The sequence below is a fragment of the Chrysemys picta genome, chromosome 19 (assembly GCF_011386835.1).
Source record: "Chrysemys picta bellii isolate R12L10 chromosome 19, ASM1138683v2, whole genome shotgun sequence".
In the NCBI taxonomy this organism is placed as follows: Eukaryota; Metazoa; Chordata; order Testudines; family Emydidae; genus Chrysemys; species Chrysemys picta.
Genome location: NC_088809.1, coordinates 6,582,122 through 6,608,743, shown reverse-complemented (window position 1 = coordinate 6,608,743; position 26,622 = coordinate 6,582,122). Strand labels below are relative to the sequence as shown.

Below are 26,622 nucleotides of genomic sequence, written 5' to 3'. Positions count from 1 at the left end.
TTTATTCAGGTTCTTACGCTGTGCCAGTCATCTTAATATCTAAGCACCTATGTTGTAGATGCAAGTGCATATCAATGTTAAGAGGAATAGAAATGCTCTAACTTGATGACAAACATGTCCTGACTAAGAATTTCAGGCATCTCATTTTCCTTTCCTGTTACAGGCCCATATTCTAATATATCTTTGCATAAAAGTGTACAGGATTTTAAACCCACTCTTTCCAGAAACAGTGCCCTTCACCAAACATTGTTTCAAACATATGCTCTCTTTTACCACCCGTTTGTGTTTCAGTCAGAGGGTTAGCTCTGTGGTTTAGCTAAGGCTTCTCTTGTAGACAAGCTAAATTAACCAAATTTTTGGGCAGACAGGATTGCTGAGACATTTCACAGGGTCAAGAGAGGATCTCTGTAATCACTCACTGGAAACTAGTGACTTTCAACATCAGACTTGTCGGAAAAAACTTCCACAGACTCACCTGCTCCTATTTGTTCAGATATCACATGCAGCAGTACATGTAACAATGACTCTCTAAATCAGGATAGTTGCTGTACATTCTACATTTGAATTTCAGTCATCCAAACAGTTTTGCTTATGCATAGTGACAATGATCCGGTGGAGTGCAGCACTTCACTTGAACTTAAGCACATGCTCAAGTGCATTGCTGAAGAGAGATGGGATTATTCATGAGTTTAAATTTCGGCATGTGCATAATGCATTATTGAACTAAGGACTATATAACTAGCTGACTGGATTACCTCAGAATTTTTTCCTACTCCTGAGTCAATATATTTATAGATAAATATTGCGAACATACTGAAGTCTCATCAATCAGGTACTGTAAACCCATACCAAACAAACAATAACCACACCTTACATTTATAGAGACATCTTGAAAACCCCCCAACGGACTTAAAAAGATCTAAGCGCATTTACAGGGATAACTCATCCTCTAAAAAAAAAAAAAAAAGAGTAACCATTGCCATTCTGCATAGCCACAGTAAATCAGAAGCACCTAGTGCACTTGTAGGTCCTACCAAAGAGTAAAGGAACAAGTAGAGGAGGAAAAGTAGAAAATTTATTTAACTGTAACTAGAGGAAGAATTTTAGGCATTCATAATCCATGTACCAACACAGAAGGCTAAAACACTGGAGTAAAAAGCAAAGCGGTATTAAATGGCATACTGTTATATTAATAGTGAGTTGACCAGTATAAAGGCGTTAGAACTTCAGTGATAAGGCCCTATACTGAGAACAGCTAACGAAAGTTTCCCTTTAGACCAAGTGGTAGGTGCCTATGCTTTTGGAGCAGGAGCATCTCTGTTCTAACCCTGCTGCCAGAGTAAAGTACTGAACTGCCTAGGTGTGTCGCCTAGTGAAGTCTCATGTGGCGAAGAATGCCACATGAAATACTGTATTTGGTTCTTGGGAGTGGCCATACAATGTTAGAAACTTCATTTGCAATGATTAATTATTTGCAGTGATTTGAGGGGTATTACATTCTCTTCCCACTGAGCACTTGGCCAGCATTACAAACTCTGAATTTTCTTCTGTTTGGAGTGCAGAATAAGTTATTATATACTTCCTGATTCTTAACACTGCTTTGTAGACTATGGAATGTAAACAGTGTTTTAAATATAAAACCATACATTATTAAAGAGAGATATGCAATAATGTTAAACAAAGAAATGCCAATTAAGAGACCTGTTGACACTGCAGCTAAGCTCCACTCCTGATTTATGATGTCGCTAGAACTCCTTGACAGGATTATAGCCTTGCTTATATGCTTATTACTCTTACATTCAGTATTCAATAAAATCATGTTAAAAATCAAGAGGTATGGAATACACAGTCTTATACTCCACAACTGAGAGACATTTAAAGTTTGTTCACTAGGAGGAGAGTGTTATATTCCTCAAACCACTGCAAAACAAATAATATTTCTCTCTCTCACACACACGGCTAAAAGTTTCTCTCTTCTTCTTATCCCAAAACATCTTTTAAACCCTATAAAATTAAATCACAAAATTACTCTGGTAGCTTTCGACTGAAATAATTACCATTGTAGAATATTTATGATTTAGGTGAAATGGAACAAAATTTGATTAAAAATGGCAAGTGTGTGCAACTTACCGTGACTTCAAAATTTCATTTATAATTGTGCTGAGAAATGTAATTAAACTCATCTGCATTCAAACATAAATGTTATTTACAAGTGAAAAATTGTAATTCTTTTTATGTTTCCTTGATATCGTGGCTCATTAAACAAATCTAAATGGAGTCACTGATGCTTTACAATAAACATTTGCTGTGTGTTTCTAAATCAATGTTAATAACTTCCACTATTTTTATCACAGCAATTTTTCATGTCCATGCCACATTATTCAAGAAGTTTAATGGAAAATAAGAGGGGAGAACGTTTGGAGCCTGTTTAAAAAATGTACCTGCAAAGGGCATCCTATGAAATAACAGCTGGATGTTCGCATCCAGGAAATAGACTAGCAAACCTTGGTTAGAAAGTTTCACTGATTACATTAAAGCAGAATTGAAAATAAGCAACTTTGCATTATACTTGGCTAACAGAATTTACTTTTGTTTTTTAAATATCCTTTCAGTGACTTGTTCTCTCCAAAGGCAAATATCCAAGCAAAAAGCACCAGTCGGTCTCCACTCACAGGAAAAACAACTCTCACAGCAGTACTCATTTTATGAGGGCAACTGTATTAAGAACACATGGTTAAAATAATCTCTGCTAAAGAATAATGAAGTTGAGTTACACTCTGTGCATATCAGAACATAAAAAATATTCATGCTCTGATACAATCATCTCCAAACTAGTCAACCCATTTATATTTTCATTCCTGCTGAATTTGTATTGTGTAAATCACACAATGACATTTCTTTTTGACCTTTGGGACCACTAGGGAAATCATCAACAGCATCATAGAAAAGAAATAGTGCACAATAGTCAGCGGCAGAATAGTTTACCATTTTCTGGTTGTCATCAGTATGTTCTAGTCAATTTTCCACATTCCAATATTTGATGTGATATTTACAGCCCGGGCACTTTTTCTTTTTCTCATCCTCATTTGCTATACTTACTAGGTAAATAATTGACAAAATTTGTATTTCAATTTTATCCTGAAACTTTTTGAAGTTTTTCTGTTGTAATATAGCCACCCGCAGGTCTGTAATAGAGACTGTCCGGTTTGGCCAATGTACACCCTGATGCCAACTCTGTCCACATATCTATTCAAGTGACATCATCATAGGGCCTAATCACATCAGCCATACCATCAGGGGCTCGTTCACCTGCACATCTACCAATGTGATATATGCCATCATGTGCCAGCAATGCCCCTCTGCCATGTACATTGGCCAAACCGGACAGTCTCTACGCAAAAGAATTAATGGACACAAATCTGACATCAGGAATCATAATACTCAAAAACCAGTGGGAGAACACTTTAACCTGTCTGGTCATTCAATTACAGACCTGCGGGTGGCTATATTACAACAGAAAAACTTCAAAAACAGACTCCAACGAGAGACTGCTGAGCTGGAATTGATATGCAAACTAGACACAATCAACTCAGGATTGAATAAGGACTGGGAATGGCTGAGCCATTACAAACATTGAATCTATCTCCCCTTGTAAGTATTCTCACACTTCTTATCAAACTGTCTGTACTGGGCTAGCCTGATTATCACTTCAAAAGTTTTTTTTCTCTTACTTAATTGGCCTCTCAGAGTTGGTAAGACAACTCCCACCTGTTTATGCTCTCTGTACGTGTGTATATATATCTCCTCAATATATGTTCCATTCTATATGCATCCGAAGAAGTGGGCTGTAGTCCACAAAAGCTTATGCTCTAATAAATTTGTTAGTCTCTAAGGTGCCACAAGTACTCCTGTTCTTTTTGCGAATACAGACTAACACGGCTGCTACTCTGAAACCTATAAATATTTGATGATGCTTCAAAATTCTGCTACCTTTCCCAGTGGAACTTGTAGCTACAGTTAACAGCACAAGCTGCTATGGTATAGTCAACACAGCTTGAAAATTCCTAAAGAAAATTGAAGTCAAGGCTCAAGTTTCTCCCGGGACACTTTCTGCAACGCTCATCTGTTAATATAAAAAAATCTTTGGCAGTGAAACAAACAGATTAAAATTTTACCAGTGTTAACGCTTCCGTTTTTAATAGGCAGAGAACAAGCTGGTTTCAAGGTTAACACTTTCAGTCAAGACAATTACCGTGCCAAAGCACCATCAATTAAATCTAGCAAAAAAAGGTCAACATTTTTGAGAAGAGGGTTGCTGTTGGGGTTTTTTTTTTTTTTGGGGGGGGGGGGGGGAATATCTGCAAAGGCGGAACTGGTAAGCCGGAATTGAGATTGTGTAGCTGAACACCTAAGACATCTGAAAGGTAAACTCGAACGTGAGGGGGATAATAATCATTAAATGGAAAACAGAGACTATTTCACTTCCTCCAGAAGTACAACCAACCAAACCAGACATTACCGCGTTGAAATGTTAATGTAACCTCACCCTAGTATGATAAACCTTCACAATCAAAGGAGTTCAACAGCCTATAAATAGAGATACTTGTGACATAGGGATTTGATAGAGGCCAAAGTAATTGTTAAAAGTTGCGATTTTGATAGACAATGGTGAGTACACACACACACACACACACACACACAGCCAAAAGAACTTTATACAACCAAATGCAAGATGAGCTTATCTAGACAAATTTTTTAAAGAGTCAGCCTAGTTATGCTACGTATTCTATTAATTTGACTTAGTCTGCTCTTTTTTCTCTCTCTCTACTGTTCACCTTTTTAATTACAGTACTTGTGTATTAGACTTTTTTTTAGGAATTTCACATAGTTATCAGAAAAGTGAAAATTATTCAGCTTCAATGATAAGGAGATGAAGGGAGCCTAAAACAAGGAATCTGGGGGAATGGTATAGAGCCAGTCCTACTTGGGGCCCTGCTTAAAGGGCATGCACTAAGGAAACCTCCTCTATTAAGTTTCTTGTGCAAGGCTGCAGTCCAAAACACAAGGGAAACAGTTGGAAACCAAAGGCAAAAACTAAGCTGGAGGGGGTGAAATATCGAAAACTGATAATCTGGGAACATCATTAAATAAACTGCATTTAATATAAAAAAAATAAATAAGAGGGGTACGCTACTGGTTTATTATACTTTTTTTCATATTTAACTAAAAATCTCTATGCGCAATTAAAGCAGCTGCAGAAAAAAGCATTACCCACCTGTAACTGTTATTCTTTGAGATGTGATGCAGGTGTGTGCCACAAGGAAAAGCAGTTTTCTGACATAAAGAGGAGAAAGAAGAAGCTGGCAGAGGCTCAAAGGGAAGCCCCACAAGAGCTGCTAAGACAATATTAAGGTTCCACAAAGGAATCGGCTCTTTAACCAGGAGGTGGAAACAAGTGATTCCTTTCATGTACCTCGCTGCCACAGGATTTGAAAACGCTGACTTCCTGTGAATGGGAAGGTAGCAGCCATACGCCTCAGGAGATCCTGATACATATTAAAGTCCTCAGGCACCAAAGGAGAGGAAGATTTCAGCACAGTAGAGCTGTCCAGGGAGGATGAGGAGGCCGTTTGTTGCGCCAGCAATAGGTCCTGTTCTTGCACCACAGGATGTGGTTGGAAAAGCCCTGGAGGTTCCTGGGGGAACGGGCTTAGGGTCACTTGCCGCTGAGATGGTTAGGGAGTGGGAGCCACCATCAGGACCAGTAATCTTGCTCTGGAACAGGTCAAGGAATGGGACTTCTTGGAATCCTTGTGATGCTCCTTGGTTCCTGGAGGCCACTAGGCATACGGATAAGGCATTGGGAGACTACAGACACCTGGCTAAGAGCCCTTGGTCTGACTGTAGGACAGATGCCTATACTCAATACCAGTGGGATCCAAGGGCAATCTCTGGCGCCCATCTGATGACGAAGGGGAAGATGACCCTGACATGGATCTTGAAGAATCCCAGAGGCTCTCTAGTGACAATGGGGGAGCCAACCCCAATGGGGCAAACAGACTCATCTGACGCCCAATACAGGGAAGGCACTGGTGCTGAAGAGGAATGGGGGCTTGGCACTGGCAGTACCAAATGAGACACTCTCCCACCCAGTACTGGGAAAGGCACCAGTACTGAGGCTAAGGGGAGTACCAAACTCGATGAAGGGATCTGCTGCCAAGACAACGACGGTGCCAAAGGATGCACCAATGTAGAGGGGGCTAGAATTCACCTTAACTCCACCATTTCAGGCCCAAACAGTGCGAGCTGTGGTGCTAACAATCCCTGTGATGCAGCCAGAAGGTGCCAAGGGCACAACGGAGGGTGAGGCAGTAGACGCTATGGCACCAGGGAACTCTGGAACCAGTAGAGAGTCTAGTACTGAGATACAACACAGGTCTAACGCTGCTTGATATGCTGCTAGCATTGAAACAGCCAGTGCTGGTACCGATGACTTCGGCACCAACCTGAACGGATGCCCTATGGCTGGAACCAGACTTAGTGGCACAGGGGAGCAGTTAGATGGACATCCTCCATTCCATGTGCCAGAGAAAGTATGGTGCCGGTCAGCACTCCTCTTAGAAAATGAGTAGGAGCCTCCCTGAGCCCTGGAATGGTCCCGATTCATTTTATGTGAGCTCTTCCCTCACTGTACCAGAAGAGAGAACGACCCCTCTTCCTCCTGGGGGAAATGCCAGAGCCTGAGCATGGAGTGACATCACTTGCCAGATCCAAAGGTGACTGCCAGTCAGATGAGGTCCTCGATGATGAAGTGGGCCTCATGACCTGCTCCAGCAGGTGCTGCTTCAGCCGCAAGTCCCTCGTCACCTGAGTGCTCTCTGTGAACGACCAGCAGATGGACTACCATTCTCTGATGTGTTCTTTGCTGAGATACAGCAAGCACCACATGCGGGGATCACTGTTAGGGCTGGCCACCCTACACGACGGACAAGCTTGAACCCTGGTGAGGGCATCACACAGGACAGCCAACTACTCTAACTAATATTATTCTAAATAAAAAAATGTAACCTAAGGTGCTACTAACAACTACATACAAGGAAATGTTTCTCAGAAACTGAGACTGAAAGCTGGGACTCTAGCCATGGGCAGTGAGAGGGAACCAAGGAGCTTGGACTGGCACCACCCTTATGTGGCAGGAAAGGGGCAAGGGCCACAGGGCACGAGCGCTGCCCGGCAGGTACTCATAAGCAGAGTTCTCCATCTCCAGCGTCCTGGGCATGCACACAGCTAAGTATAAATACAAAGCTGCATCTACTCGAGAAAGGACTCTAGTTTGCTGCTCTGGTGATACAGAATCCCAGACCCTTACTGCAGGATGTAGTTCCAGTTTCCTCAGACTACATAGGGCATTGGTTACCATTCATGCAGCCATACATTCTACTGGAAGAAGTGCAAGTGCCAGAGTTCGCAAATCTGGTGGCTGGTATTTAGTTTAAGGGAAGCGGACATAACTTGGATTTTTAAAGAGCCTGTGACTGGGTTGACTTCTCACTCACAAATAGCCAAAAGTGGCTACCTTCCACACATCTTTACTTAATGCAGTTTACAATCTCCACCAGCACATTCCATGTTGCTCATAATTTTCACAAGACCTAGTATAAACAAACTACTTGACTTCTTCAAGATGCAAGGATAAATACACAAAAAAACAGTATGAGCAGCTTCATTCCATTTCATTTTTTAATAGGGAACACTGATCCTGAAGAACCCATGAAATTACTTATGCCCTCACATGACCATAGTATCTGAACACCTCACAAACACGAACATATCCTATGAACACCCTTTGATATAGAACAAGTATGATCCTCAAAGCCCCTCCCCTACCTTGGTCTGCAGCATGTCCTGAAAGTGAAACCATCTGGGCAATGTCAAAGTCAGAATAGGTGTTTGGGGGGGGAAATATTGAGACGTTTTCTTTGGATATTGGGGGGACAGTAGATTTTGATTTGGTTGAGAGAGGTAGTACGATTCAATGGATAGGGCACCGGATTGGGACTCAAGAGATCTATTCAGCTCTACCACTGCTGACATGCCATGTGACCTTAGCTAAGTCATTTCTACTATGTGCCTCTGTTTCCTCTCCCACCCTTTGTGTATCTTTCCTGTTCAGACTATAAACTCTTGGCGGCTTCTGGAACCCCAATCTCAGCTGAGATCTCTAGTCATTAACACAATGTAAATGTTTGTATTACACGTTGGTGCCTCGCAGTTGTATGTATTTGAGGAGAAAACATGCCATTGGATAATCAACAACAATCAAAGCTATGTGCTGATGCCAAGGGCACCTAGAGCTCAGAATAGGAGCTTTTATGGGAGTTATTTAAATTTAAGTAAACAGACTACACATAATTTTACAGTTTAGATACTGAGGCACAGAGATTAAATAACTTGCTCAAGGTCACACACAAAGTCTGTGGCAGAACAGCAAAATGAACCAGATGTGGTTAAGACATTTGGGAGCAGCCTGACCAAAGATTATCCTTCCTGTCCTAAATGATACTTAAGTCCTTTGAAAACTTTACACGAGGATTATTTATCTACCACTTAAATGTTGCTCCAGAGGTAGCTGTAATACATGTAGTTTTTAAAAGTAGAAGAATAAATTCAATTGAAACGAAGAGAAATTTTGGGTAAGCATAATGTAAACGAATTAGGCTTTGATTTGACATCCGATCTAAAAAACAGCACCTCACATAATCAAAATGGCCCTAGTATTACTTCAGGATGGACTCAGAGAAAGAGTTCCATCTACATTTCTTTGGAGATCTTTCCTATATGCAAGTACAGACCGGGTTTCACTCTATTTATAGTGATAGATATAAACTAAAGCTAAAACACTGTTCACTGCACCAAGAAATGCAAACATTAAGAGATACCAGTGACATTTATAAAATATTATTTATAGATCTACGCTGATATTTGTGATTCTTGGTGCACATAAAAGGGAATCAAATTAATAAGACTTTTTGTTTAAGTTCATTAGAAAAAGGAAGCTACACGGAAAATATATTTTCCATTTGGCACATTACAACATTTAAAAAAACATACTTAGTTGACATCCATTAAAACAAGTCTTGTAACCTCAGTACTGTTTCCCCTAAAAAACAATTTATTTTTTTTAGCTTGGGCAACAAATAACCTTCCTCAACAGTGGAACTGTATGTAGCTTAACTTAACAGAGCAGTAGCGATTTGTTGAATGACCACAAAAAGAGGCAAAAGTTAAGTGTTATGAACTCAGGTTAGCAAAAGCCAGATCTATAAGAAAGATACCCATTTACACAGCAAAAAAAAGCCAATTACTTACAGTGCGTGACTCCGGCCAGAGTTTGATAGAAGGTAGGGGTATCACTATCATCAGTGAGTGTAACATACACTCCTCCAGATAGCAGCCAACGAGAGAACGTGAAAGCATCTTTGTTCTGCAATAACCAATTCTTAAACTTTTCATAGTTTACCTTTTCACCCTACAATAAAAGGAAGGAAAACTGAGTAAGTCACTCTCCTCTTCTCCTGGAACAATAGTAAACATGAAATATCAAGCTGTATGAATGAATGCTAAAACAAGTGCTGAAACAATGTCCATGGGACCATGTCAATTCTTCCACGTTGCCCTGAAATCTACCACTAGACTGAGAAAGTAAGAGCCCTGGGTTCCATTCCAACTCTGCTACTGACTCAGTGCGGCCTTGGTAAAGTCACTTAAAACACATTTCTCTCAGTGTAATAAGGATACTACTTTCCTACCACTCACAAGGTTGATTTTTTTTAAATCAACTTTAATGTATTTTTATGGTAGCTGATAAAACCCTAAGCGCCCCAGATAATAGATTCTATAGAGCACAAAATATGTCCTGTTACATCCATGCAGTGAAAGTGTCTGAAGCCCTTTATTAGTAGAAAACTGACAAATACTAATAGGACTACTTAAGTTTATGGGTGTCACTATAACCAGCACATTAGATTTATGCAACACCTATTGACCCCATTGATTCCAAAATATTTTGCAATATATGTATAAATCAATATATAAGTCACACCCAATGAAGATTTCATCCATCACTGAAGTGCAACCACGTTAGAGTGAAACACAGCAGCTGGGTAATATAAAGTATCAACACTACAAATAGTTTAGGGCACAAAATGAAGAAAAATACTGTCATTGAAATTGCAAGGAAGACTGAGGTAGACAGAATGTCACTATCCAAGCTGGAATCTGGTTAGGACCCCTAGGTTGACACCACCAAGAGTTCCTTGGAATCCTTAATGACCACAAGCAGGCCAGGTCTTGGGTTCCTTATCTGAAAGGCTAAAAAATATTAAAGACTAAAAAATACCTAAATGGTTTCTCTGCTATTATGATAAAGTAAATTATTTTAAACTAGTTCATTACTAAAAATAGTTTATTACAAGAAATAGTGAGAAAGGAGATTTAGCTGTAAACAATTTCTGTGGGCTGCACGCTATCGATAATGTTTTTAAGCAGGTACGTTTTTCTGTCTGTTATGACTCTTAGTTAGCTTTGCAGCATATAAATTCTAAACATGCTGCTGTTTAAAGCACATCTGTTCATTAGACTGCCACTCATATACTCAGGATATCTACCACCAAAATCTCATCTGTCAATCCAGGCCCTTCATGGGTGTATACTTTATTTTTATATATATTTATCTGCCAAGGAACACAAAGTTACCGGGTGAGTTTTAGGATTTTTTAGACTTGGCATTTAAAAGACAAATACATCTTCTATTCCAACCGCCTGCACATCACAGGACATTAAATTTCAGTTATACCCAATAACGTGTGTTTAACTGAAGCATATCTTCCAGAAAGGCATCCAGTTTTGATCTGAAGACATCAAGAGACAGCGAATCCACCACTTCCTTCGATAGTTTGTCCCAATGGTTAAATCACCCTCATTGTTAAAAATGTATGCCTAATTTCTGATCTACGTTTCTCAGGTTTAAAATTCCAGCCACTGGTTCTTGTTATATCTTTTTCTGATAGATTACAGAGTCCTTTAGTACCTGGTATTTTCTCCCCATAAAGGTAATACAATGTAATCAGGACACTTCTCAATCTTTTCTGATGAATTAATCAGATAGAGTTCTTTGTGTCTTTCAGTGTAATACATTTTCTCGAGCCCTCAAATCATTTTTGGGATCCTTTTCTACACCCCTCCTGTATTACACATGCAGTACAAAGTCAATTAAGCTAAAACCAATTAAGGCCACTTAATGCTAAATAAGGATGTTCAGCGTGGGGTTTAATGCAGTTTAATTAATCCACTTCAAATTCACACCTTTAGTTAATTTGAATTAATTTTCCTGGGTGTCCCCATGTAGACACGCTTGCTGTGTCAAACAAATTGAACTGACGTGACAAAGGAAGTGAAAAGAAATTTTAGAAAAAAGTGAAAGATCCCTTTAAGAATACCTGCATGTTTTTAAAACAAATGCTATTTGAAATTGCTACACACTGTACTATTGTTTCAACACAGAACTGTGCAAAAAATTCAAGTTTTCCTGTATCCTGTAGATTTCCCTCAGCTATATTCTAGGAGACTAGTAAAACAGAGTCTGGCTACCTCAATTTTCCCTTTATGTGTAATTCCCAACTGTGCCTACTGAAACAGAATGAAGTGGAAATGAAACAAGACTATATTCTAGAATTAAATATGTCGACTTAATATCTCTCAAGTTAGTTTTTAACACACCTCACTAGATGAAGGACCAAGTTGTGTAAGAGTTACACCCTGTGCAATCTTAGTGATGTCAGTAGAATTCTATTTTATATTTTCCCCTCTCAAACAACAGAATAAGTGGAGAAAAGTTTGTAAATCCAAATAGTAAAATTTTGGTAGAATTGACATTTTTAAATACTATTTTGTACATCTGAAACTATACATCCTTTCTGAGCTCTCATTTCAATGTTTTTCAATCTATTATAAATCATGTGCAGTAGTTAGTCTATGACACTCTCTACAACTATCTTTAGCATAACAGGTCCTTTGCTTTTCAAGAGGTTTTATTACATTCAAACTACAGAATTCACTGATTGGCATCAAGAGGGACAAATTAGTCTTTCACTTCTGGGCATCAAGTGATCAGTTTTTTCTCACCTCTGCTAGGAAAGGCAGTCACAACAGAGAACATAGATTTAGCACAATGGATGATTTCTCCATGCAGCTTATTTTAAATGGGTTTGTCATTAAATCCTTGGGCATTATGCTGAAATTTTACTCCTAAAAGTCTGAACTTCACCTGCCAACTTGTATGAACATCATAGTTAAACATGTAGCTTTATGGATAGTCTGCTAATACAATGTTTTCTTCAAAAGTTATTTAAATAGTAGTAAGGTTTTTTCCTGAATTTTTAATAGACCTATAAAACATCATGCCTGTTTGACCAAAAAAAAAGAGGCAGATTTTTCCCAGTCTTCTCCCCATCCCCACTCCCACCAGACACACACTGCAAATCCGTATTACACAAAGCACAGTTTAAGATGCAAACACAATACTCTTTGGAAAGTGAACATACTAGTTGGTTATATAGCATAGCTTTGCAGAAAACAAAACATGACGGTCTGCTCAAGTGTGTATTTAGAATAAAATACATGAATATGACTTGGCTCGAATCAAAGACGGTCAGTTTTTCTATAATATCAATAGAACGATTTGATAACACTTAATACAGGAAAACTCTACTAGCTTTCCTAACAGCATTAGGAAAAGAGATAAGATTAACTTTCGTTATATAACTCTTTCCCACAGAAGAAATGAAGATGGTCTCTCCTTGGTGCTTTACCAAGTGTTAGGTCAGTCAAAAAACCTCAAAAACAGACTCCAACGTGAAGCTGCAGAACTGGAATTAATTTGCAAACTAGATACCATCAGATTAGGCCTGAATAAAGACTGGGAGTGGTTGGGTCATTACAAAACCTAAACTTAATTTCCCCAATACTAATTTCTCCCTACTGTTACTCACACCTTCTTGTCAACTGTCTGTAATGGGCCTCTCTCTTACTACTTCAAAAGTTATTTTTCCTCCTTTGGTATCCTGCTGTTAATTGATTTCTCTCGTTAGACTGACCTAACACTTGGTAAAGAAACCCCCATCCTTTCATGTATTGATACCTGCTCCTGTATACATCTGATGAAGTGGGTTCTAGCCCACGAAAGCTTATGCCCAAATAAATGTATTAGTCTCTAAGGTGCCACAAGGACTCCTCATTTTTTATCCTCAAAAGAGTAAATCCATTTGCCTTACAATGGGAAGGAAGATCCACAGCAGAAACATAAAACTTTCTTACTATCCAAAGTATGGTACCAAACTGACCTAGTCTGATTAACAGACCAGTAAATTCAGTTGAGAAGGTTATGATGTACTTTTTCTATTTCAAAAGAAGATCAATATAAGTCGTTTTTGTAAGACTGGAAAGCTGTATCAAGTCAGATAGATTCTTCTCCTTCTGAAATATTTTCATAAAGTATTCTGGACACTATTAAATTAATTTTAGCATATACTTCATCATACGATATAGATGGACAATTTATAAGTAGTGAATACCAGATTGGTCTTTGCAGTGTACATATAATGTGTGGCTTCTGCCAAGAATGAAGAACTTATGAATTAAATATAAAGTAAACATAATATCATTGCCAGATCAGTTGAGGGACACTCAGTCCACAACTACAGTTTCCTTCCAGGACTCCAAAAGCATTCTCTTTAATAAAGTCAGACAGCCGTAAGACAGTCTTCTCTCATCGGATAAAATACAAATCGGTTTTCAGTGAAATGTGAAAAGTTGACTAAGCTTCACTAGTCTGAAGTCTTCTGATTCTGAACACATGACAGCAATGCAACTAAATCAAAAAAACCGATGACGAAGGTTACCAGACAGAGAAATATAGATTAATATTTTGCTCTACAGATGCCCATTTTGTGAGAATCTCAGTTTGCTTTGCAAAGATTAAGCCTTTCAAACCACTTGAATGGTGGATATATGTTGTACCCATTTTAATGTTGGGTAAAAAGAGGGATAGAAAGGTTAAAGGACTTGTCTAACTAAGGTCATGCAAGAAGTCAGTGGTTGAACTGGGAATGACCGCAGCAGTGATAATTCTCGGTTCCCTATTTTAAGGAATGTTTAAGGAAGGAGGTTATTGCAACTTAATCTTGATCTAGTAAGACACTGGCTTTCTGTTAGAATCCAGATGTTATGCTCTATAAAGTTTCTACGCCACAAACATAAGACTTGCCTGATATTTGTTAAAAGTGCACAGGGCTCCCACCAGCAAGCAAAAGACCTTGTGTGACTCAGTAGGTACTTCATTTCCTTGTCTGGATATAGAGGGCAGGAATGAATTTTTCAAGCAATGAAGGAGAAGCAAATACACCTCTACCCTGATAGAACGCTGTCCTCGGGAGCCAAAAAAATCTTACGACGTTATAGGTGAAACCGCGTTATATCAAATTTGCTTTGATCCGCCGGAGTGCGCAGCCCCGCCGCTCCCCGGAGCACTGCTTTACCGCGTTATATCCGAATTCGTGTTATATCGGGTCGCATTATATTGGGGTAGAGGTGTACTAAGAAAGCAGGATTTTCATCTGTCTAGGTATATGTCATATCAGCCAGTCAAAGAGAAGAGTGCATTTCCCCTCCAAGCAGTTTTGGAAAAATAAAAAGGATTCTATCTCCGGATTCTTCATCAGCAAACTATCTCACTATGTAGACGGAGTTACAGAATTCTTTGCTGGACCTAAACTCTGAGGACTCAGAATTGCATCTTTGTTCAGTAGTTTTTTCTGGCTGGGTTTTGAATTAATAGTGCTTATATTTGTACTGACCTTTCTAACAGCATAATTTCACAGAATTTCTTTTTTGTTGTCAAATGCTCAATCTCCCTCATTAGGGCTAAAGTTCAGATACTCCCATCTTCTCTCTGTGGGAAAGTTTAACCTATTTTTCACATGCTCTACCTGGCAAACGATCTCTACTCTCTACCTCACAAAGCCAACAGGAGCTCTGCATGGATGGATCTCAGCTTCTTGAGATGAGGGCAAAATCCAGGCACTCAATAGGGCACCTTTTGACCAATAGGAGAAATGCTTAAAAGATTCTTAAGGGAGCACGAATCGCCACAAGACATGGGTGGAATATAATCAGAGTAATCCACAGCTTCTGTAAAAAACAGGATCAGCTGAAACAGGGTAAGGGAGTGGGAAATAGGCAGAGGTCTGACCCATAAGCCCATATCTTAGAGCCTAGGCAACTCCTAGTTCTAACCCTAACCCTGAACTGACTTCCTAAGAATTAAGGATGAAAAGTACTATAAGAGCACAGTACTACTTTCAGTAAAGGGGTGTGGTAAGAAAAACAGAAATCTAATCAAAAGTGCACTGTTGAACTGTTTAAAAAAAAGGAAGAAAGGATTTTTAGAATATAACAACTGCTGTGGTGATTGCTGGATGACTTGTCAGCTAAACATCTTCTGCTGTACTGTCTATGCCATTTCTTGAATTAAAAAATCAAAAACGTGTTTGGGAAAAAAATCTGACTAAATTTTAAAATTTTATTTTTTCAAGGTTGCTTTTTCAATTGTTTGCTCATTTCTGCAGCTAGCATAGAAAGGTTTGTAAAGGAAGAAGGCACACCTAGCAATGGGACTTAGAAAGCTTCGCAAAGACAACTGAAATCAATTTGTTTTTGGAAAAGCACCTTTTAATGGACGGTGGTGCTTTGAAAAGTAGAGAGCTTTCCATCAACTTTCAAACAGAATTAACTGTTTTGATTTACACTGTATCAGAAACAAAAGGCAAAACACATTAAAACCTAATTCCTACATATGAAAGAAAATGTGTTGCTTGACTTTCTCCCACTGATTTTAATGAAAAGAAGTTTAATTTGCTGTATTCTTGAACATAAGGGTTATATGTTTGTATCAAACTGGAGTGTAAAAGGCAACACATTTTAGTGTACTACATTAAAAAAAACGTTTACAAATTTTAAATGGCTATATCAGTGAGTTCAGTGTTAATATATGTAATCTAAATGTAAAACATATGAGATTTATAAGGTAATACAGTTAGTAACCTACATCAGAATTACCTGCTGTTTATTTCCACCTTCATGTATGAATCTACAAATACTAGAAATTTCTCTTGCATATAAGCCAAACAAACTCAAACAACTTTTTTTTTTTTAATGACTTCACATCACCTCTTGAAAAAACTGGAGAGATGTTACCTAATCCAGTAATTCAATAGGATATCATATAATAATGCTGGGAATTTAATTTTCTTTTGATGCAAACCCAATTTTGCTCTAAAACCAAATGTTAGTGATGATATTCTCCACTATTATTTTAAATAAAAATCTTATTTTTCCCATAATAGTCCAGTGGTCAGCCACCAGATGAAGATCAATACCTTGCATTCTTTTCAGATGCGATCACTCTATTTAGGGCAATGAGTGTGCTAACTGGACCACTTTCTGAGTCAGTGATGCAACAGACAAATCTTTATACTTAAGTCTTGAATTCTCCAATTAACCAACATGGTTGTTCTTAGTCTCCGAGAAGGAAATAGGGTACTATCTGAAACCACACTAAAACCACCATTTTTAAACAGAAAAAAACACTTCTAAGTAGAAATTCCCTCAACTTTTTTGTGAGTAAGATTATACCATTGTCCTCAGAAAGAAAATAATCCCTGTACATACTGGACAAGGAAACCCCTGTTAACAAAATCCTTGTTTAAACTATAGTTGACAGCATGGTTTTAACCACAAGTAAAACCACAAATCTTGCAAACACACATATAAAGTTAAGCATGTGTGTAAGTGCTGGATGACCAGGGGCATTGCACAGACCCTGTCTGCTCCTTATACACCTGTCTGTTCCTATCAATGGCAGTTGCATATGTGGATTTACAACTTTTAAAGCTTAGAATATATACTGTATTTAAACAGTTATTTTTGAAAAATGTACATACATGCATGTATATTGCAAAGAAAATAAACTGTCCAATAAAGCAGTAATACATTCATCTCTTGTAAATTCAATGCATTAAAAATTGCATGACATACCTCAGAGAAACATCTCTTGAGCGAATCTGGAATTTTTCCATCAACAATATGAAGCATCCGCTCCATCTCTTCACGGACAACATAACTCCCAGATTCATTGGAAAAGAGACTGAAAATGTCTAAGTAAGAAGAGAGATTAAAATAAATGGAATACAAAAGTTGTGCTAATTTTGCAGTTAAGCTTTCAAAAATTCCGTTTAAACCTGCGTCAGAGTGCCAATAACTGTAAGGTAATCAAAGCACAAGAGTCATTAGGCTCATTCCACCAAGCTCTGATATTGCTCAATAAGGGGTTAACAAATATTTCCTTCGTGTATACGATTACCTGCTAGCCAAAGGAAAACCAAATACTGTAGAATCAAATTAAGAGGAAGACAAATTAACAAAAATTATGCAGATGTTTTAGATTAATGAAAATTTTTCAGAAAGAACTGAGACCTTAACTCTTTCTCACTCTTCCTTACAGAATATCCTCAACAGCCTTTCAACAAGATCCAGACACACTTGGGTGTTCACTATGTAATGTCAGATCATTTCTCTTTTGTTAAGTGCTGTAAACATAAAAATCCTGAATGTATATTGAGATCTGTATAGTTAAAAAAAATTCTCAGTCTTGATTAACTTGTGCTCTGAGTTACATATAAAAATCAAGATCTACATAGTAAAAACCTCAACTTAATCTCTGCTTTATAAAAGCATGTTCTACATATGTTATATTCTATGCGCCTTGTTACTCACATTTTGCTTTCTCTTCATCTCTGCCTCTTGTAAGTAGGACTAATCCCACAATCAGGTTATTGAAATGTAGCCCTTTGGATGTTCCCCCAAATGAACAGTAAATGACCTAGAAGTAACGAAACAAAAACAGTTAGTTTCATTCTTTAAATTATGGAAGGGAGACAAAGTGTGAGGATGAAAAAAATAAAAGCAACAAGCTGTGTTTGGGTCCTGGTTTTTGTTTTAGGCTAGTCACCTTCTAGAAGCTTTTCTGATCCTTGTTAGTCACATTAGGTTTGCTGTTGTTTCCTATCTCCTATTCTCAATGCCTATAAAAGGGTCTTTCCAAGATATCTTAAATAGTTCATCAGGGAAATAACATCCGCAAGAGTAGATTGAGAGCAAGTCATAGGAATAACAGAAAGATTACTGAATACAAACATTTTTTTTCCCTCTCTCTTTAAACTGAGAGTAAGTTATCTATTTCCCTCATATACAAGGCGAAACAGGAAACAATGCAGTCAATAATTCAGGCCTGTGGGAAGAAACTGCTGCCTGGATTGGGAGAGGAGTGTGTAAAACAGGAGTTGGAACTTGCTCCATGCTATCACCTATGGGGAGAGAAAGCACCGTGATTGTCCTGCCAAAGGAAATGAGGCACACCCACAGTTAGGGCACACTCTATAACCAATGTGCTCCATAGGAGCTGAAGGCCACCACAATAGAAAAGAAGAAGCAGGCGGACCGCAGTACACAGCTGTCTGAATGGGTAACTTGGCTGGGTCAGGGAAAGGTCCAAGTCTAGTGGCTGTTTGCTCTACCAACACAATCTGAAATACACAAAAGATAGCCCACTGTCAAGGACAGGACAGGTTTTATTATTTAGTGGTTGGGGTGGCTGTATTAATTACTGATCACAAAAAATGGCTGTTTGAAAGCTCAGACATTTGGAATAGTAGCAGCAATCCCAACAGAAATAGATTAGTGGACAGAACGCAGGCAAGAAGATTCATGGTACAAACGAAATGCAGTTTATTTCAAGGTTCAACAGTTTATCACATGGCTGCAAAAATAAGGGAGTTTATTCCATGGATATCCTTCTAACATATGTAGTACATACAGGCATTTAGTTTAGCTACACCAGTCACATGAAAATCTATTCAGTAATTGATTTTGGAGAAATGTTTGTGGAAGTCACTGGAACTGAAGATTTCATTTGAAGGGAGCTATGCCAATTCGATACAGAAGTGGCTTACATTTAAGTTTCATAAGGAGCCACTATTTACCAATGAAGTGGTCAGTAGCAGGGCTGAAGCATTTGCCTTTTATACAGTAGACCAATTTATGCATTGCTCTTTAGCTAGCCAGCATATTTAAATACTGGTTGAATATTTATAGATGGGATATTTATGCAGGAAGTCACTTTAGGACAAGCAACAACTAATTTTAGTAACCAAGAATCACTAACAGGTTTATTCCAATATGTCACTTACTTCACCTTCACTCTAACTTTACAAAAAAAAAAAAAAAGGAAAACCAGAAGAGATAAGCATGAAGTGTTTTCTATAAAATACACTTCCAGTTGTACGGTTCTTTAAGAACACCTCCCGATTTAGAATGCTCTCTAACTACATTATCTACAAGCATCAGTACCTTACCACTAATAGGAACAGAAATCTATGTTAGGGTAGGTCTACACTACCCGGTAGTTTGGCGGCAAGCAAATCGAACTTCTGGGTTCGACTTATCGTGTCTTGTCTGGACGAGATAAGTCGAACCCGGAAGAGCTCGCCGTCAACTGCGGTACTCCAGCTCGGCGAGAGGAGTACCGCGAAGTCGACGGGAGAGCCTGCCTGCCGCGTCTGGACCGAGGTAGGTTCGAACTAAGGTACTTCAAACTTCAGCTACGTTATTCACGTAGCTGAAGTTGCGTACCTTAGTTCGAACTGGGGGGTTAGTGTAGACCTACCCTTAGAAATTTAGAAATGAAAGCAGTCAGAGTTTAAGTTACACTCTCAAAGAGAAATTACTTTAAAACCTACATTTCTTCTCATTTGGTTTTCTTACAGATACTGCACTGTGCGACTAAGCATAGACTCCGAAGTCTGGCTGATGGGGAAATATTACTGTCACTGACAACAGAACAAATGATGTTGTGCTGAGCATGGTTTGTCTGGCAGACCGGGTTCAGCAGCAACTGCCTTACGTTTTCCTTTACTCTGCAAGAGTCAGTTATTTCAAAGAGAACCATATTTGACAGTGCTAAAGCAATCAACATTACAGTTTAGCAGGTGTTACCTTCTATTAATATTTTACTACTCTTAAATAGCACATTTTTAGCTCATCAGCAATACGTATTTTCAGTAAACAACTTCAGAAACTGAATTAAATGCAAATGTTACTTCAAATGTGCACAAACAGCTATCGCTGACTTCAGTGGGAGCCATGAATGCACTCCTTAAGTCAGAATTTTGCATAATAGCATCAGCATATATATCAGAAATCAATGGGGCTAAAAAATGTATGTAGAAATATCCTGTGTTTTGTACAGTACCATTAACACAGCAGTGTGAATTGTTACACTCATCCATTTCCTCCCCAAAATGGACAGCCTGTTATGCACCTCAAGCATGTGAAGCTCAAGAAGAGGTACAAGTGACCATATAAAAATAATTTTGGCTCAAAGCTGTATCATAGCCAGGTTCAATGACAACAGATTTAGGAGCAAGAAGAGCATTTGTTTGATGCTAGGATGGAGGTTCCCAATAAATAAAACTGAAGAAAATTTGGGGGGCAGGGGATTCCCCTGCTCTCAGTGACTGATGTGGATTTATGCCCTCTAACTCTTGTGGGGAGATATTATAAAGTCATTAAGGAAAAGAAATTGCTGTTCCACCTCATGGAATGGCAGCTAGATTAGTCATGAGCTACTTACACAGTCATTGACAAATTTCTATAATGTTTATAGCACCAAGTGAGATGTTTGGAAAGATAATTTGACTGCATTTTATCTGAAATAGTTTCACTATAATTAGTAACTGCTTTAACAGCCCTTTCAAGTCTTGTCTACAGTAGATTTGTGGGAAGTCTCCCACTGCTGCCCTTCCACCAGTGACAGCAACACAGTGCTAGTCTAGACAAGGGACAAGTGATCACTTATGTTTATATCACCATGTTTTCTAGACTTACTCCAAACGAATTAGGGAATACGGTGCTAAAAGTGCTAGTATCTTGCCTCTGTTGGTACCATCATAATTACTACCAACAGTAGATCTGCACCAGATAGCTGTCCAGCAAAACCTACACATAGCCTTACACACTGTTAGATGAGTTCTATGCCACTCTCCATCATCAATTTATTCTTTTTAATGCTCTCCACTGAAGTAGTTTAAGATGCCCATAGGTATGTGAATTCAAATGATATTATAGTACAGATGGAGCACATTCTAAGGAAACCATTATGTAGAACCTGCAATTTCATTCCACTGCTTGTTGCATAATGCTACAAAAATAGATTAGCTTCCCAGAAGATGCTGGATCTTCTTCTTCTATTAATGCAGTTTAACCCATTTCCAAATGCTCCCCAGGGGGTACATTACGAAAGCTACATTTGTGCTTATTTGGATAAACTGATTGTAGATGCTCCATTCACCCCATCAGAGTTTCCTACTCTTAATCATTTTGATTCCATAAGAGGTCGTCAAGACTATACCTCATATGTAGGTCAACTACCTTTAACAGTGAAAGGAAATAATTCAGAGAGTTTAAAAATATGCTGTTAGCTCATCTGATCAGGTGAGAGCTATCCTAGCTTTCAAGTATTAATATGGTTACTTTAAAAAAAAAAAAAACACACACACACAAATTCTGGGTGCACCAGGAGCTATAAAAAACTCTGTCCCTCAAAAACAACAATCACAACTGAATTTTACAGGAACATCACTGTATCAAGTTAATAGCAAGGGGTTTTGTTGGTTTGTTTTTTAAATAAAAGGTAAGTAACTTTTGGATGGGAACCTAGATGTAACAGCCAACCAGCAAATACACGAGGAAAGTTGCAAGTTAAACTAATTAGATACATATATATTTATGCTTCTCTCAATTAAATCTCATTGAATTTATTTTGCTAAGACACTTTTCTAAACTGAAGAAAATCCACACGGGCAAGTTTAAGAAAGTCCAAACACTTCTTAAGCATGTAGATCATAAGGCCTTTTCATTCCTAAAACCCTGTAAGTAAATGTTGTCCATCTTAGACAAAGCATGCTCTTTACAATTTGCAATTCCAACCTTATACTTTTCAGACCTGCTTCCAAAGAGAATTAGAAGCGGTACTCCTGGCAGAATTATGCAGGCTAGAATGTAAGAGGGAAGGTTCTTAGAAGGTCCCTTTCAGTATGTGTGGTAAAAGTCTTCCTTCGCCCCTGTGTGTCCTACACAAGGAAGATAAATGGCAGCTGATATGCACCAACTCAGACAGATACTAAACAATAATTATGTGTAACAGGGCTGACCATAGTCACCTAAAACAACATCATATTAAGTGGTTCTGCTGTCTCATTTAGACACGTGGCTTGTCGCCTCACCCAGAAATAAGGGATGTGGGAGCGACTCTCTAAAAGAGATCCAAGGCGTGGACTGAGGAAGGAAAACTTATGAGCAACTCAGCCTCAGCAGATGGCTAATTTCTTTGTGATTAAAGACAAAACCTCAGGAAAGGAATGTAATTTTGACAACACAGACTTACGGACTTTTCCAGAACTCGCTGGAAAAGGCACCTGCACAGTTAAAGTAGCTAATGTGGCTGTTGTAGGGATTACAATACTTATTATTGGAAGCCAAAAGTACTAAGATTTGGTAAACACCCCAGGAGGCGGCAATGGACAACTGTGTTGTTCTAGACCACTACCCAACGTATGATCCTATTGTAAAAGTGTAGAAAGACTGGAAGCAATGCTGTCCTAATGTATAATAATCATTATAAATCTATACTGACAAAGGCCTAATTTTACAGACCTCTTTCAGTTCCTTTTCTGCTCTCTTCACTCAACTCCATTAAGACTTTTTTTTAAGCTGATTCACTGATTAACAGTAAGGTAATGTGAGTGGACAAAATGGGAACAACATACAGTTTCATCTTTCTAAGATAAAACTCAGCACACCATCTGAAAAGAAGCTAACTGAGTTAATTACTGAAATTTTAATATTGTAAAGATCTACTCTAAGATATTTTTTAAAGCACTGAAACAAAAACTGAAATGACATCTGTGTACTGTATCTGGAATCCTCTGGTGTGACCTTCACAGTAAACAAGTATAACAGAATGTCCTAATGTCTATTATTTTGTAAAGTAATTTTGTTCTCTCCTTATTTATTTTTATGCATGTCAATGACATAAGGCATGTGTGGTAATGTACAGTATATTCTTCCTTTGCTACAAGACTCCTCAAAACACCATGTTGTCATGACCAAGTCAGCCCGACAAAAAGGCTTATTTGAAGTCATTTAGAAATTCGGTAATACACACTTCACTAGAATAGTTCAATATTGGAAGAAGGATTTAATATGCACTTTGTGTATTGACTTTTTATGACGAAAGTTCAAATGAAACATCAAAATATAGCACAGAAAACCCAGCAAGAAATGGCCTGGTACACATTACAAAAGGTAGCCTTGAAATGGGATGGCTATAATCATGACAAGACAAGAATAGAATAATATTTTGCTGGTGCCAACAAACTTTCATTACAGATTTTGTACATCCGGCCTTCATTCATAGAGTGTACGCATGAATGTACAAATTGAAAAATCCAGTAACTCTTTGCCAATTGTTTGTGTAAGCAACTATGTAACTTGCATGCTGCACTTTACAGTCTTACCCTTAAGGCCACTAGCTTATATTATCAGTTGTACAACTGAATTCTGAAAACCTCTTACGGCTTTTGTTGTACAAATGCTATTTTGTGGAAGACTGGAATCGAATTTTTTAATCTTAGTCTGGTAATATAGTACTAGTATAGTAACTATTTGTGCAAAGTGTTATATATAGTAAATTGAGACACAAATGTCCATTATTTCTATTATCTTTCTGTTTTATGAGTTAATAGAAGATTTCATTTAATGCATTGTATAGCTACATCTACTTTCTCCCTCAATAGAAAGACAGGACAAAATTAGGCTTTTCTTTTAAAAAAGTCAGAATTAAAAAGTATGGAGGAATTTTAAAAGGGGATGCTTTCTTTGTAACTGATTAAAATGTGCAGGTAAAGAATAGCTACAAAATGGAAAAAATTCAATAAGCCCTAAAAACAACTAGTCTGTCAAAATCCAGAAACCTTGTTCTTCAAAAATGACAGTGTCCTTAGTTCTTAATTTACCTATAGAGTTCATAAGGCACAGACACAGAGGACTCTCCGTAATATTACAAGGGTAATGAAAAATGTTCCTTCTGGTGTCATTAAAATAAAGAACACAATTCACAATAAAGGTGTGCAAGTTAACTAGGAAGGAGTTTCCAAATGGTTCAGAAACTCTGACAGAGCCCCCAAACATTAGCAAATAAGTGACATATTCCAACTATAAAAATCTTTTCACACTATATCTATGCACTATATCTCACAAATAATTATTGAATACAACAAATGAAGTTTCTAGGCTAAGCTGTTTTGGGAGATATTTAATTAAAGAAGTTAGAATTTTCAAAACATGGATACCCGTTAGTTCCAAGTTCTAACGCCTTGTATATTTCATCTGAAAAGATTTCTATCAAATTTCTCTACTCAGACACAAATGAACAGTTTTCAGGTATCTAAAAGGATGGGGTGTCATAAGGAGGAGGGAGAAAACTTGTTCATCTTAGCCCCCAAGGATAGAACAAGAAGCAATGGGCTTAAACTGCAGCAAGGGAGGTTTAGGTTGGACATTAGGAAAAAGTTCCTAACTGTCAGGGTGGGTAAACACTGGAATAAATTGCCTAGGTAGGTTGTGGAATCTCCATCTCTGGAGATATTTAAGAATAGGTTAGATAAATATCTATCAGGGATGGTCTAGACAGTATTTGGACCTGCCATGAGGGCAGGGGACCTCTCGAGGTCCCTTCTAGTCCTAGAATCTATGAATCTATGAAATTTTCAAAGAGAGTACTTGGAGAAAGTGAGAGATCAATAAAAACCTAGCCACAAATTTAACTACAATGAAGGGACTGTAATCACTCCATAATAAGAACTGCTTACAGTGCTACTCATGGTTTTTAGATCTGACAAAAAGGTGAGGCTATTACTTAAGGCACCTCTAATAAAGAAGATCTAAAGTGCTGACCTCTATCGGAAGTTTGGATTTTTTGTTTTGATTTTTAGAACCATTTTTCTTGCCTAAAGTCATCAAAATGAAAGTTAGACTTCACATCTGGTCTAGCAACAATTCACTTGTTTCCCCCCGCCCCCCTCCCATTTAGTTTTCTGCCTCTAGGAATACTGTTTCCCTCACCCCATAATAAGAAGTGATGAAGAATAAAACTTACTATTGTACACAATGGGCAAAATTCAGCTCTGGTGTAATTAGGTCCAACTCCATTGAAGCCAGAGGGTTTGTGCCAAATTCAGTCCAATTGTAACTTATGGCATCATTTTGGTTTTAACTTTTCCTTCTTTCCCTGTATATCATCACTATTGTTTTCACATTACACAATAAGGAAATTTGTTTTTCCATTCCAATTTTATTCCATTATGCACTGAGCACCCGATCAGAGACAGAGGAATTGACAAAGCACAGTTGAAAGTGGAGAACTTAAGAAATACATGGCTGGAAAGGAAAAGGCACTAACAGAATTTCCTGTGAGACCAAGTCTTTACATTAATCAGGGCAAGAGCAAATCACATTCTATGTCTGGAGGCAAGAGGCACATACCTGGGCCATGATCTTTTATCATCCCTCCATCTATTTTCCAGTGTAAAACACAGTTTTAAAAGTGTTGTAAAAAAATAAAGCACATCACTACTCATTTAAAAAGGAGAGAGAAAAAACAATGCCAACATACTGAAATGGCAAAATTGATGCCTTCACTGTAGAATCTCTGATTTATAAGACAGTCAGTGTACTTAAGGTAACTTCATGTGCAGAGACTATCACAACTCTAAGGAGAGGAGGTGCGCAGTTTCCAACTTGCTTAACTAAAACCAAGCCTAGCAGACAAAAATACCAAGGTCTTCCAGCTGGAGCGGAAGAACTTAAATAAAATGACAAATTTCACAATGAAACAGACGTTAATACAATACTGCACATCGGGAGAAACAAACATTGTTAACGGCGGGGAAACAGTGGAGCCATGCCCAGGTCCTCAGACTAGAACTGTACACACCTACGCTCTGATTTAGATTTAGAATGGATTTCTGGGCGGTAATCTATTTTTAAAGATTAAAAGATATGAATGGCTCTTAATACCTATGTATAGAACTTAAACAGCCCTTATTTGCAATGATTTTAAAAGATGGGATTGAATGTAAGAGAGATGAAACCAATGGTTACTGAGTTACAGGACAGTGATGTGACGAAGACCTGATATCAGCACAATATAGGAATTTTGTTTAATTTCAGAGGGCCTTAAATCATTTAACTCATACTGAGGTTGGAATGCCACAGGTGGTCGGTGTCCCCCAAATCTTCAAGGCTTGCCTGGGGATTTAGCTTTCCAATTTATTACCATCAACGGAAGTTACACAGCCAACACCCCAATGAAATCTCTGAAAACAAAGCAAA

General features: G+C 38.1%; 1 protein-coding gene across 15 annotated transcripts in view; it reads right to left on the bottom strand.

Annotated features, from left to right (window-relative positions):
• USP32 (ubiquitin specific peptidase 32) overlaps positions 1-26,622 on the bottom strand; it is a 147,251-nt gene that overhangs the window by 72,082 nt on the left and 48,547 nt on the right. For all 15 annotated transcript variants that reach the window (XM_042857885.2, XM_042857888.2, XM_008178815.4 and 12 more), the window contains exons 3-5: positions 17,890-17,995; positions 17,152-17,270; positions 9,370-9,529 (exon numbers count right to left, since the gene is read on the bottom strand). In XM_042857885.2, coding sequence (XP_042713819.2) covers positions 9,370-9,529; positions 17,152-17,270; positions 17,890-17,995 — 385 coding nt within the window. The remainder of the gene's footprint in view (positions 1-9,369; positions 9,530-17,151; positions 17,271-17,889; positions 17,996-26,622) is intronic.